At 46.5% G+C, this 13,904-nt stretch overlaps 1 protein-coding gene and 1 non-coding gene across 3 annotated transcripts in view; both read left to right on the top strand.

The window, feature by feature from the left end:
- The window catches only part of PLPP3 (phospholipid phosphatase 3), an 86,246-nt gene extending 77,415 nt beyond the window's left edge, over nucleotides 1-8,831 (top strand). For both annotated transcript variants that reach the window (XM_027059085.2, XM_027059083.2), the window contains one exon: nucleotides 6,892-8,831. In XM_027059085.2, coding sequence (XP_026914886.1) covers nucleotides 6,892-7,017 — 126 coding nt within the window. In that variant the 3' untranslated portion in view covers nucleotides 7,018-8,831. The remainder of the gene's footprint in view (nucleotides 1-6,891) is intronic.
- TRNAK-CUU (transfer RNA lysine (anticodon CUU)) lies at nucleotides 514-586 on the top strand. The gene has a single exon. It is a non-coding gene; the product is annotated as a tRNA-Lys (tRNA).
- Nucleotides 8,832-13,904: the final 5,073 nt, after the last annotated feature.

The raw sequence follows: 13,904 nt of genomic DNA, 5'->3' as shown, positions 1-13,904 counted from the left end.
ATAATGCTTGCACACACATACAGAGACGATCTATCATCTGAAGTTATAAACCTCTTCATTTGGTATAAATTCAAGTCCCAACAAGAGTGTGACTTAGTCTGAGGTCACACACAGCAGGAGCAATTTTGGTACCAGATCCTGCTGCCTGATGCCTAGTGTGACCGTTTCCACCCCATCAAGTTCTCTCAGATATACCAGGAAACCATTCAAATGAGATGCTGGCAAGTCCCCAGTGCCAAAAGCCACTGGAAGTCCTTTTCTGAGGTCAAAAAGTGATGATTGCAACTGGGTAGCTCTCATTTAGTCAAAAGACAGGGCTGCCAAAGATGGCTTTTCTTTAGACAGCACTTATTATACTTGGGGCACGAGGGTGAGCCAGGTCCCAAGGCTTTCTCCTGCAAAGAAAATGATTCCTTAATCCATGAGATTGTTTATTATGGTAGAGCAGGATGCCAAAAGGAAATCCTGAGGCCAAGGCATGGGGATGTCTACAAGAAGGAACAGCGCAGGGGTGCCTGGCTGGCTCAGTCGGTGGAGTGTGAGACTCTTGATCTCGGGGTTGTAGGTTCGAGCCCTGTGCTGGGCGTGGAGATTACTTGAAAATAAAATGTTAAAAAGAAAAAGATCAGCTCATGGACTGTATCCTCCCGTGGGGGTGGAGTAGAATTTGTTGAGGGCCACAGCTGGGCTCTGAGTCGTTCATGCATTTGAGTAGCTCACAGTCTAAAGTGGAAACGTTAAAGCCTGTGCCCAGTGCTAAGACGGAAGGTCATTAAAAGTTGAGTGTGGGTAGGGGTGCCTGGGTGGCTGAGGTGGTTGAGTGTCCAACTCTTGGTTTTGGCTCAGGTCATGATCTCAACGTTCATGAGATCGAGCCCCGCGTCAGGCTCTCCGCTGACAGCATGAAGCCTCCTTGGGAGCCCCCCTCTCGGCCTCTCCCCCGCTCATACTGTCTCTCTCAAGATAAATAGATAAATAAACTTAAAAAAACGTTGAGTGTGGATAGCAAAGAGCAAACACAGGCAGCTCCGGCAGGTATCCCGAAACCCAGTGTATAGATACGGGAGCTGCTTTCAAAGCAATTACAAGATGTGTAAGACCTTCAGCCATTAAATATGGCAGATCTAGCATTTGAGCCCATCTGTGTTATCTCCATCGGGTGCCCATTGGTGGTTCTCCTAACTTTAGTCTGCATAACAGACTAAAACAGGGTTTGTTAAAACCCTACACTTCCCATAGGCCTAGGGTGGGCCTAGGAATCTGCTTTTTCAAGAGGCAGCCAGCTGATTCTGAAACAGATAATCTGAGGATTACATTTGGAGAAATACCAGAATAGACAACCCTCCGTGTTCTTCTGGTTGTTAAGGTGCTAACATTCTTCTTTAATATTTAGCTGCTCTGGGCTGGCATCTAAGCTCAACAGGGGCTTATAAAAATCCTTAATGTATGAGGAGGTGATTCCTATTTTCAGGGAGCTAACTTCCACATTCTCAGGAGTCGAAACACTCAAGGACTCCAGAAACGTTTAAAGAACCCTTTTTTGTTGTCATAACCGAGGGTGGATTAACGAACTGACCCTCAGAAGTTGCCGACGTGGCCATTCGCAGGCAAGTGGGAGTGGAAACCTTGCTACCGACCGGCCTTCTTGTTTCTGGCCGGCTTGGTCCTTGCTGAGCTCCAGCCAGGCTGTACCCCAGAAGGGCCTCTCTGCTCCGGGGGGCTGGCATCTCTGGGGCCAGTGAGTGCTGACAGCAAGACATCAGAGGCATCTTCCTGCTTGATTGTGCTGACTCATCCCCCAAAATAGCCTCGGAAATTATAGGACTTGGAGATCAGATTCTATCTGTCCTGTGGAAAACTCCTACCTGCGTATGATCTTCCTGTCTGGCTCGACTTTTACCTTTTGGCTTATTTTTATTCTTCATCATCCGTCTTCCCCGCCCCCCCCCCCCCTTTTCCTTTCTTCTAGTTCCTTCTCTTGTTTCTTGTCTTCCCACACAAGGAGCGGGGAAGGAGAAGGGACATTGTGTAGGTGGGCACTGGACGCCTGAGCCAGTGGCCATGGCTCCCATTTATTAACCTTTATTTATTTATTTATGGTTTATTAACCACGCTGTCAACACTTGTGCCTTCTGTTACGTCACATCCTTAGAGTGACCCTCCGAGGTGGGCACTGTGTCCCTCATTTGGGTATTTTACCGAAAACGGCAGAGGCTGGATTTGAAGACAAGTCTGTCTTGCCCTTGTGGGCAAGGCTCGTTGCCAGTGCTGCATGTGCTGGACGGGGAGTGGGGGGGTGATGACACAGTGGTGTGCTGGGGATGGTGGCTCCCTGTATGCTTCTTACCCCCTCTTTGTAACGAATGGGATTCCTCAGCCTGGACTTGCCCCATTTGTGTGGAGTCTTGCTCTTGGTCGAAGGGCTCCAGTCTCCTGAGGGCTTGGGTACGTCAGGGCATCTTGCACACTCGGGTCCCAGAATGGCCTGGCCATTCTAACTCAGAAGAAGGCCACACCTGCTTCCCCAAGGTGCTGTCAGAGGGACCCCAAATGTTAGAAGGCAGATGAAAACGGAGCTAGAATTTTTTTCCCCTGGCGTGGTTACCCCCGCCGCAAGAGTTCGGTGGGGGGGGGGGGGGGGGGTGGGGAACAAGAGCAAAGATTTCTAGAGTGAGACGCGCAACTAGGAAGGAAAGCATCGCCTTTTTCCTGCACGCGTATCCACCTCCACACGTCCACACCAACCCCCGTCAATTCTTATCAACTGCCGTCTGCTCTCCACATTCCAGAAGCCCATCTCTTCTGCGTCTTCACGGCTTGGTTGTAGCGCGGGACCCGTCTTCTGGACTCTGCGGGTCCTGACTTGGTGCCCTTGCCTTCAGGTTCTCCATTCCCTTTCTGACTCCTTCTGCATCTTTAGGTAACAGCCTTCTCAACAGGCTGCTTCTCTGCTACAGCCTTGACAGTGGCTCCTGAAGCCAAGAGGATGAGGTCCGAGTTCCTTAACGTGTCCTAGGAGCCTTCTCAGGATCTGGCTGTCTCCTCTGCAGCCTTACTGACCGCGTGGCCGTAGCCATGCTGAGTTTCCTGCAGCTCCTGAACGTGCTGTTCTCTCTCACTCCCGTGCCTTTGCACGCACTGCTCCTCTGCCTAGAACAACATTCCTGGCGTTCGCCACCTGGCTAACTCCTACTGAGCTAAGCTCAAATATACCTCCTTTGGGGGAAGCCTTCTTTATAAAGCCCCCCACCCTCCCCTTCAGTGTGGGTTCCATGATTCTTCAACCCCCCTGGCTTCCCTCTATCATGATCTTTAAAACACTGTATCGTAACTATCTGTTTGCTTGGATCTCTTCCCCCCACCATTGCCCTGTGAGCTTGGGAGGGCAAAGGGCTCTTAGGTATATTTATCTTTATAATCTCAGGGCTTGGCACAGAGCAGATGTTCAATACGCGTTACTGGTTGCATTTTTCAAAAAAAGCACTTTAGAAAATTCAGAGAATCGGAGAGATGGAATTGAAAGCAAATGCTCAGGGCAGTTTAAACAAGAGCTTTTCTTGGTGCTTAGGGTATAGATTTCCGGCTCGCTGACACTGTGTTTATTATCTAATGTTGCTCTCTTCTCACAGCAGAGATCTGTGGAAGTAGGGCTGTGGGCTGGGAGTGGTTCCCTGGACAGAAGATAGCTACCTAATTTGTATAGACCCTTCCCTGTCTGGGCCTCTGGGTTTTCTTTTTGGGTGGAGAGCACCTTCTGCAGGAAATGGAACTGCTCGGGGCAAGGTTTTCACTTCTGCTAGTCCTTTTTGTGCTCTGCTGTTCAAGCGTTGGGAAGACTGAGCCCTGTTTGAGTCTTGACAGGATCGAGTTTCGTGATCCCAAAAAAGTGTTTGTGTAAGCTCAAGCCACGCGGAAAGCGACATGCAGCTTTTAAAGGGCGGTTCTGCTGGACCCGACTCAACTTTTCATCTTGCCGCCCGGCCGCGTACATGCAGCGTGCGAGCGTGTGGTTTCCCAGAAGGCTGGGGGATTCGCATGTGCCGATAAGACCCAAGGCCAGCATGCTTGCTTCCAGTAGAGAGGAGTTTAGAAATTCAACTGGGTGTTGTATGGAAACCAGTTTGACAATAAATTTCATCTTAAAAAAAAAAAAAATTCAACAAGAATTTTTTTTAGGTTTATTTATTTTCAGAGAGAGAGAGAGAGAGTGAGCAGGGGAGGAGCAGAGAGAGAGAGAGAGAGAGAGAGAGAAGCAGGATCCCAAGCAGGCTCTGTGCCATTAGCACAGAGCCCTACGTGGGGTCTCAAGCTCACGAGCCACGAGATCATGACCTGAGCCGAAGTCGGACGCTTAACCGACTGAGCCACCCAGGCGGCCCCTACATTCTTGCCTTTAACGCCCGTATTATCCCTGTCTCGCAGCTGGGAAACGGAAACCCTAATATGCGGTAGATAATGAGCTCAGAAAATTAAACTGGGAAATAAGCCAGTAGATTAAGGTGGTGTCAGATTCTCGGAGGGAAGGTGTTTATTGGGGGCTAGGGGTTCATCCCCTTGCTATGTTTGCCTTCCGCAGGTGGGCTGAAGCTGGGAGAAAGATCTCTAAGAGATGGGAGCTGTGAGAGCCCTCATTTGGTGCCACCGGCAGCTGGGCAGGAAGAAGTGCAGTTGAGAGTCCGCCTCGGAGGGCTAGATTGAAGCCTTCCTCCGAAACCAAGTAAAGGAGGAAGGAGAGGGTAGTTTCCAGGTGGAGATGGGGATACTAGCTCTGCACCTGTCAGAGAAGAGTTGAAAAGTGTAATTATTTCCACATTTAACTTCAGTCACAGTCGTTAGTGCTTCCTTATACAGGAAGCACTTGCAAGCTCCTTCTGTGACCACATGTAAAGGATTCCCAGCCAGGGGGCCTCGAACCTCCTGGCAGCGTTGGGTACACATCTTTCCTTTCCTGGTTCTCGGGTTTGGCCCGGACTAGGAGCCAGGAGTTCTCACTGTTCACACCTCCTTGGAAAAGAAAGGGACAGAAGGTTTAATTTTTTTTTTTTCTTTGCAAAATGGTACATTCTATAGCACTGGGGCTGTAAATGTATTAAAATGTTAACATTTCTTGGCAACATTTCACTTTCTGATAGTAGCACAGAAACATCCCAGCCATATTTTCTTATTTATTACTTTTTTACAAACAAATAATAATTAAACCTTTGAGTAGGCGATGTATAGAATGGGTACAAAATTCAAAAGATGTCAGGGTTGGGGCGCCTGAGTGGCTCAGTCGGTTAAGCGTCCGACTTCAGCTCAGGTCATGATCTCACGGTTCGTTGAGTTCGAGCCCCGCGTTGGGCTCTGTGCTGACAGCTCAGCCTGGAGCCCGCTTCAGATTCTGTGTCTCCCTCTGTCTGCCCGTCCACTGCTTGCACTCTGTCTCTCACATTGTCTCAAAAGTAAATAAACATTAAAAAAAAAAAATTCTTTTTTTTTTAAAAAGTTGTCAGGGTTTTGTAGCGGCTGATAAGTCTCTATTTCCTGTTCCTCTTCTGGTCCCTTGATCTCCTGAGTAACCAGCACCACCAGTTTCTGGCTGTGCTTTCTGTGGCACTTGGTTGATGCTCTGTCTGACTATAGAAAGGACATCATGGAAGTTGGTTCGATAGGTGATCCAAGGGGTGATCCATGGACCCTTGATGCATGATCCAAGGATCAGGGTATCGAGCCCCACATCTGGCTCCGCACTGAGCATGCTTGCTTGGGATTCTCTCTCTCTCCCTCTGCCCCTCTCCCCAGCTCATACTCTCTCTCTCAAAAAAATTTGAAAAGTAACTTTTTAGCCTCTACTGTGTCCAGAACGAAGTCACAGTGCCATCATTGTTAGTGAGCGCTTGACCCATGGCAGGACAAGTACTTTCCAATCCAGAAAGTTGGCTAGGCATAGGGAATTTGGAGGTGCTCTAGTCTCCATTTCAAAAATCTGCCCTGTGTTTCCTATTAAATGACATGACTGATAGCCGCCTCTTATGGTTACGCAATACAAACTCCTATTGCTGAATGGCTCAAGTGGATGTCTGTGTATTTATTTTGCCTTGTAATACCAAGCATAAATTTTTCTTACTCCACTAACTCATCAGGCTCTTGAATCTGTCCTCGTAAGCTAATTGGGACGGGAGCTATGCCTCAGCCGTCCCCGTACCTTTGCAAGTTGGGTGTCTGTAAATGTTCCTCAGGGATTAAGACCGGGTGGGGTCTTGTGCTCACAAATGGGAAGGACTTTGGGAAGGAGCGACAGGAGATTGCATTGACCTCTCCTCCGGGTTAGCTGCTGACTCCCTCAGCCACAAAACCCTGGCTTCTGCACCCCCATCAAATTGTTGAGATCCGGACTTTCAGGAAAACGTGGTCACAACGGCTTCCTTCTCCACTCCTGCTGATAGGAATTCATGTTGGCTGATCTCTTGTGGTTACACCCTAGATTTCTTTGTGAGGAAAGGGAAAGTATCGTAGATTAATGAGCATGACTAATTATGACTTGCTTCCTTATGTAGGAATTTATTTTTCACTGCTGTTCATTTTCCTTGAGAAATAGGGAAGTAGCATTTTTGGTAGGAAGCACTGGACTGAGAGTCCAGAGAACAGAATTCTACTCCCACCATGGCTGTGCATCCTGGGACATGTCACTGTGCTTCTCTGGGCTTCAGTTTCCCTACCTGTATAACACAAGTTGGTATGTGTATATATATATATATATATATATAATCTCCGTAGGATCCTTCCCTAGTCAAAGATCTATGGTCTGGGGGCCCTTTTTCCCAAAGTCTGTGCTTCTATGACCTTCCCTTTGCCTGTCCCCAGGCCCCAGATGTCAGTTATTAATTTCGATGTCTGATTTTGTGCTTCTAGGTTTTCTTTGTGTCCGACCTCTTCAAGACCAAGACGACACTCTCCCTGCCTCCCCCTGCTCTCCGGAAGGAAATCCTTTCGCCTGTGGACATTATTGACAGGAACAATCACCACAACATGGTGTAGGTGCTGCCCACCTCCTGAGCTGTTTTATAAAATGACTGCTGACAGCAAGCTCTTGCTGCTCTCCAATCTCATCAGACAGTAGAATGTAGGGAAAAACTTTTTGCCCAACTGATTTTAAAAAGGAAAAAAAAAAAAAAAAGTCTTATTTTGTGGCCTTCCAAAATAGGTAGCATTCACCTATGTGGAAACAACAGCAAACTAACACCAAGTGCCGAAATCCTGGATGTGCAATTGGTCTAAGTGTTCATGTTCTAGTGAACACGGGCTTGTTCTGGAACAGACACTAAAATGATTTGAGTAGGGTCTGCCAGTCACGCTTGTGACCCGAGGAACCCCAGGCCTGTGAGAAAAGATCAAATTCACATTGTAGCACACAATGCCAGAAGTAGCACTGAATCAAGAAAACAGCCATTGGGCGGGCTCCTGTCTCGTGTCTCTCTGTCCACACCACTCTGATCTGTGCTGTGACTTTGGTTCGGGAAGGTTGGTTTTGTTTTGTTCAATATAAGGGCAGAGCAGGTGTGCTAAGTCAGGCCACGCGATCCCGAATCTGGATTCCCAGTCCTGAGGCCTTTCTCCCTCCCTCCCCCGGCCCCCAGGCCAGCAGCCACAGCCCCTCACTTTAGCGATTAGGAGACTCTTTGTGGATGAGTGAGTTTCACAAATAGCACAATTTCAAAAGCGATCGAGGGTGCTGGCCCTCCTTTGTCTTCTCTGGCCGCATCATTGGGTGATGCGGGACGTCAGCAGCGGGATGCCCCTGTTGTGTTCACCAGTCACTTCGGCACCTTCACACTCTTGGTAACAGTTAGCTTCGGTCACTGCTTTCTCCCCGGAAGTCCTTGCTGTGTGCCCCCCGGGATCTCCCGGGAGGGTCCCGACACCAGCAAAGGCATGCTCTGCCGTCGGCTGACGGGAAGCAGCCTTACGTACAAGAGACGTGGGAGCGAATGGGCAAGAATGAAAAACTCACCAACCTTTTGGCTACTCAGAGTCCGAATGAGCCAGAGCAGCAGATGGTCTCGTGCCTGAGAGGCGGCCCTTCCAGATCTCGGAGCGGACGAGCGTCTCTGCGGGGGCTGCTCTTGCGAAGCTGTGTAAAGCACTATTGTCTTGGGGTTGATCTCTAGGGCAGTTCTCGGTAGGTTCTGCTGGGCAGAACACATGGGTTAAATCTCCGTAGAGTTTTTCCTCATCCTCTCTCCGTAAGTGTCCTTCCAAGCAAGGTCCCACGCGGGGCAGTAGACAGGGATCCTTTCTACTGAACCTTCGAGGAAAGGAGGAAGGAAGAAATGCTTTCAGATCGCGGGTGCAAACCTTGCAAAGGGCTAAATGTAACCACATGGATCAAGCACATGTACATCCTTACTCCAGAAGCCGTCCTTTTCATTTCCACTTCTAGCAAGCTATGATTTTTATATATAAATATTATATAAATAATGTATAAAACATTAAAAGTTAACTATGTAAGATATTATTTCTGAAACAATTTTAGCTACATCCACTATGATTATAAACTGTCTCGACCTGTGTTATTTACATTAGCTGCTTAAAAAAGCATGGAGTTAATTTTTTTTTTAATATCAACTAAAATATCGTAGTTCTGTGGTAGACATTGTTTTACAATGAAAGAAATAACTGCAACTAGAGAAAACTGTATAAAAACATTAAAGTGTCAGTATTTTTGTAAGGTTCCATTTTGTAAAGAGGATAATATTCAAAGACTTTTGTAGAATACAAAGTGAAAACTTGTATCTGCGAAACTACACTTGTATTAAATGTGCTTTTTAAATAAAAGCTCATAACCCAACTAATGAAGGGGCTGGAATCCTGAAATGTGTGAGGGGTGTTTGTCTCGGGTGTGTGGCAGGAGGGAGGGGGCTCGCAGGCCATCTGAGCTCTTTCAATGGGCTGGCTTCACCTCGGGGCACCACTTCCTGATCCTTCCAGTGGGAAATATGGTGGCCGTAGCTGCCTCAGCTGCTCTTTCATCTCTGAAAGCCTGTTTGCCCAGCCAGACTCTGGCTCTGCTCTGTCTCAGGCTCTAAAGAGCTTCTGTATTCTAAAGGGGTTTGTCAAGGAGGGAGGAGCTAGTGGGTCCCCCAAAGGCAGATAAGAAGCAGGGCTCCTGATAAGGTGTGCTTCGGGAGCTCCCAAGGGAGCTCTTTACGTATCAAAAGAAGGAGGGTGGAGGGCGCTCCCCAGAGAATGGCACTTGGCCCTTGCTTTCTCTCCCGGTGTCTCCCCAGCCTGGAAGAAGAGGGGGAGCTGGTACATGTCACACCCGTTGAGCACCTGTGTGCCAGGCACGTCTGCCTGTTTGTCACTGCTGATCCTTCTGGCAGTTACTTTGAGAACTGAGGAATGCGAAGGAGCCCAAAGATGGAACGACCTGAGATCCTGGAAGAGTAAATTGCCGGCCAAGACTTGTGTCCGTTGCCTATTGCTGCTGTAAACAAGTTACCAGGAACACAGTAGCTTAAAGCGGCACAGATTTGCTGACAGTTTTGGAGGCTCTGGGGAAGAAGCTGTTTCCTGGTCTTGCCCAGCTTCTAGAGGCCATCTGCACCCCTTGGTTTGTGGCCCTCTTTCTCCATCTGCAAAGCCAGCAGTACTGGACCAGGTCCTTTCCATTCTGCGGTCTCTGGGTCTCTACTTCTGCCACGTCTTCCACATTTAGGGCCCTGCTGATTAGATGGACCCACCTCTCTTACCCAGGATGCTCTACCTGTGTTAAGGTCAGCTGATTAGCAACCTTCATTCCATCTGCTACCTTAATTCCCCTTTGCCATGTCACAGAGCATATGCATAGAACCCAGGGATTAGCACACGGACGTCTTGCAGGGTGGTCAGGCTGCCCACCACAGTTCACCCTCTAGGCCTCAAAGATTCACATCCAGCCCATATGCAAAATAGATTCACCAGATCCCAACCTCCCCCAAAGTCTCAACCCATTACAGCATCAACTCAAATCCGAAGTCTTATCTAAATCTTGACTCCAGAGTCTCAAATCTCATCATCTAAACTAAATCATCGAAGTCAGGTAAGGATGGGGTTCTGGGTTTAGTCCATCCTGAGGCATAATTGCTCTCCAACTGTGAATGCATAACACAAGTCAGCTGCTCCCCCAAATTCAGCGATGGGACAGGCGTAGAATAACAGTTACAGACATTCCTGTTCAAAAGAGAAAATGGGAGGAAAAAAGCCGTGGATTCCAAGCACTTTGAAAATCCAAGGAGGCAAAACTTCATTTGGTTTCAGGGCATGGGGGAATAAAGCCCCCCCCCCCCCCCCAAATCAGTCTGCTCTTCACTTCTAGATAAGCCTGCTCAGGCCCTGACACTAGCTCAGCACTTTCTCAGCATTTTCCTGCAGGCAGAAATGTACCTTTGGGCCCCAGTATGCAGCTAGGGAGACCCTCAAGGTCAGAGTCCGGATTTTCCCTTCAAATCCAGAGGAACAAAGGTCCAGACAGACAAAATAACTTGGGGGGGGGGGGGGGGAGAAGGCAAATTAGAGGAGGGGGGACCAGGAGACCAAACCCCTGTACTGCTAATCCTCTAGTCTTTCCATCACACCTTTCCAGTAGCACTTGACAGACTCAACTGGTCTCAAGAAGAAATAACCCCATTTCCTGGAGACTTAAGGGAAGATGGAGCCATGCCATAGTATGGGGCACCTCTGGGATTCAGATCCAACCCACTTCAATTATTTGTTGACTAGTATTAATTCCCTACAGTGTACTGAGCACTAGTAAACACGTAAGGTGGGATAGTGGATAAAAGGGACAGGATCTCTGTTTTAAGGAGTTTATAGGCTAGAGGAGAATGTAAAATATCAAATAATCACACAAATATGTAATCACGAATTAAGCTGTTATGAAGAAAGTAGAGGAAGCCATGAGGCGTAGGCAGAAGGAGATGTCCTATCTGAGGCTGGTTTCCCTAAGACCTACCTTGGGCCAAAGCCTGTTTGTATCCCTCCCCGACCCCAACAGAACGAATGAAGAGTCTGCCAAATGCAGGTCTAGGACAAGAGACAAATGAGTAGGTAAATAATTATGGCAGTAGGATGGGGGAGGAGGGCCCTGTATAAAGTGTCCTGGGAACTTAAATGGAATGAATCAGAAAGACTGACACCCTCCATGTGGACCCTCTTCTCACCTCATGTAAGCGTCCTTTCTAGAACATCCAATCCCGAAAAAGATGCTAGCTTCTGCAAGAATCCTTCCAATGATGATAATCATGCCTTTAACAGCCTTTTGCAGTTTCAAAGACCCTTGAGTGCACACAGTCCCATTTGGATTCTCCACATCTCTTTCTAAATGACGTGGAAGGAATGGCCCCAGCCAGATATCAGAGAAAATGTTAGGGACAGGGAGGCTTTGGTAGTTTTCTTTTGACACCAAAACAGGTTGTAGATAATAATGAATAAGAAAAAGAGACTAAAGGTCCCTAGTTCGATCCTGGGTTTGGGCAAAGAGTAGACTTCTTAGAGTGCCTGGGTTGCTCAGTTGGTTATGCGTCCTACTTCAGCTCAGGTCACGATCTCATCGTACGTGTGTTTGAGCCCTGTGTCAGGCTCTGTGCTGACAGCTCACAGCCTGGAGCCTGCTTCAGATTCTGTGTCTCCCTCTCTCTCTGCCCCTCCTCAGCTTGCATATTGTCTCTCTCTCTCTCAAAAATAAACATTCAAAACAAAACAAAACTGGAACTCATGCATGGCAAATGGGAGGTAAATTGGTACAACCATTTTGGAGAACGTTGGCAGTATCTACTAAAGCCAGTTATACACATACCCTATCCCCCAGAAATTCTCCTCCTAAATATACACCAAATATATATATATATATATATATATATATATATATATATATATATATCTCCACATACTTATCAAAAGACAGGTACAAGAATGTTCATGGATGCACTACCTAAGACTGGAGACAACTCAAATTCTCATCAATTGAGTGGATAATTAAATAGCCACATGAGGAATACTATTAAACAATGAAAATTAACAAACCCCCACTATGCATAATATGAGTGAATTTCACAGAAGACTATAGAGTGAGTGAAACCAAGCCCAGCAGAATACATACTGTGTGAGTTGATTTGTACGAAGTTCAGAACTGGCAAAGCCCACAGCAAAAGAAATGATCAACAAAATGAAAAGACAACCATGGAATGGGAAAAAAATACTTGCCAATCATATATCTGATTAGAGGTTAATATTCAAAATATATAAATACTCATGCAACTCAATAGTAAAAGACCAAATAACCCAATTTAAAAATGGCCAAAAGAGGGGCACCTGGGTGGCTCAGTTAAGTGTCTGACTCTTGATTTCAGCTCAGGTCATATCTCACAGTTTGTGTGATAGAGCCCCGCGTTGGGCTCGGCCATGAGGGTGAGGAGCCTTCTTGGGATTCTCTCTCTCTCTCTCTCTCTCTCTCTCTGCCCCTCCCCTGCTTTCTCTCTCTCTCTCTCTCTCTCTCTCCCTCAACATAAATAAATAATTTTAATTTTAAAAAATGGCCAAAGGACTCGAATAGACACTTTTCCAAAGAAGATATATGAATGGCCAACAGGTACATGCAAAGATGCTCAGCATCACTCATCATCAGGGAAATGCAAACCAAAGCCACTTCACCTATATATCACCTCACCTATTAGAACGGCATAAAAAAGACAAGAGGTAACAAATACTGATGAGGATGTGGAAGAGAGGGAACCCTTATGCTTGTTGGTGGGATTGCAAACTGGTGCAGCCACCGTGGAAAACAGTATGGAGGTTCCTCAAAAAATTAGAGATAGAAATACCATATGATCTGGCAATTCCACTTCTGGGACGATATCTGAAGGAAGCAAAAACACTTTGTCAAAGAGATATCTGCACCCTCATGTCACTGCAGCAATATTTACAATAGCCAAGACATGGAAACCACCTAAATGTCTACCAGTGGAGGAAGAAGTTGTGGAATATATATACAATAGAACACTATTCACCTATGCAAAGGAGGAAATTCGGCCATTTGCAACAACATGGATGCACCTTGAGGGCTTAAGGCTAAGTGAAATAAACCAGAGAAAAATAAATACAGTATGATCTTGCTTATATGTGAAATGTAAAAAATAAACCAAAAAACCCAAAGCCGTAGAAGGAGATCAGATTTGTGGTACCAGAGGCTGGAGGTGGGAGGGGAAGGAATCGGATGAAGGTGGCAAAAGGTACAAACTCCACTTATAAGATAAATAAGTAGTGGGGACGTAATGTACAACATGATAGCTATAGTTAACGCTGCTGTGTGGCATATTTGAAAGTTGTTAAAGAATAAATCCTTTTTTTAAAAAAACGTTTATTTATTTTGAGGAGGTGGGCAGAGAGAGGGAGAGAGAGAGAATCCCTAGCAGGCTCCACAACCAGTGAAGAGCCCGATGAGGGCCTCAATCCCTGACTGTGAGATCATGACCTGAGCCAAAATCAAGGGTCGGGTGCTTGATGAACTGAGCCACCCAGGCACCCGTGTTAAAGAATAAATCTTAAATCAGCACAAGGAAAAAACATTTTTTTCTTTTTCTTTTTCTTTCTTTTTTTTTTTTTTTTTTTGCTATCTTTACGAGATGATAAATCTTAACTAAGCTTACTGTGGTAACTATTTCACAATATATGTAAGTCAAATCGTCATGCTATATACCTTAAACTGACACAGTGCTGTATGCGTATTATAACTCAAAAGTGGGAAACAACAACAAAAAATAAAACCAAACTAACAAAAATAGTTCAAGGAGCTCAATAAGAACAGAAAATTCCAGGGTAATGATTATACGTCAGACAGAAAAAGACTCTTGAACCAAAATAAATATTTGTACTACTTGATTCCTAGC

The sequence above is a fragment of the Acinonyx jubatus genome, chromosome C1 (assembly GCF_027475565.1).
Source record: "Acinonyx jubatus isolate Ajub_Pintada_27869175 chromosome C1, VMU_Ajub_asm_v1.0, whole genome shotgun sequence".
In the NCBI taxonomy this organism is placed as follows: Eukaryota; Metazoa; Chordata; class Mammalia; order Carnivora; family Felidae; genus Acinonyx; species Acinonyx jubatus.
Note: the sequence above shows the minus strand (reverse complement) of the source record. Positions and strands in the feature narration are given on the sequence as shown.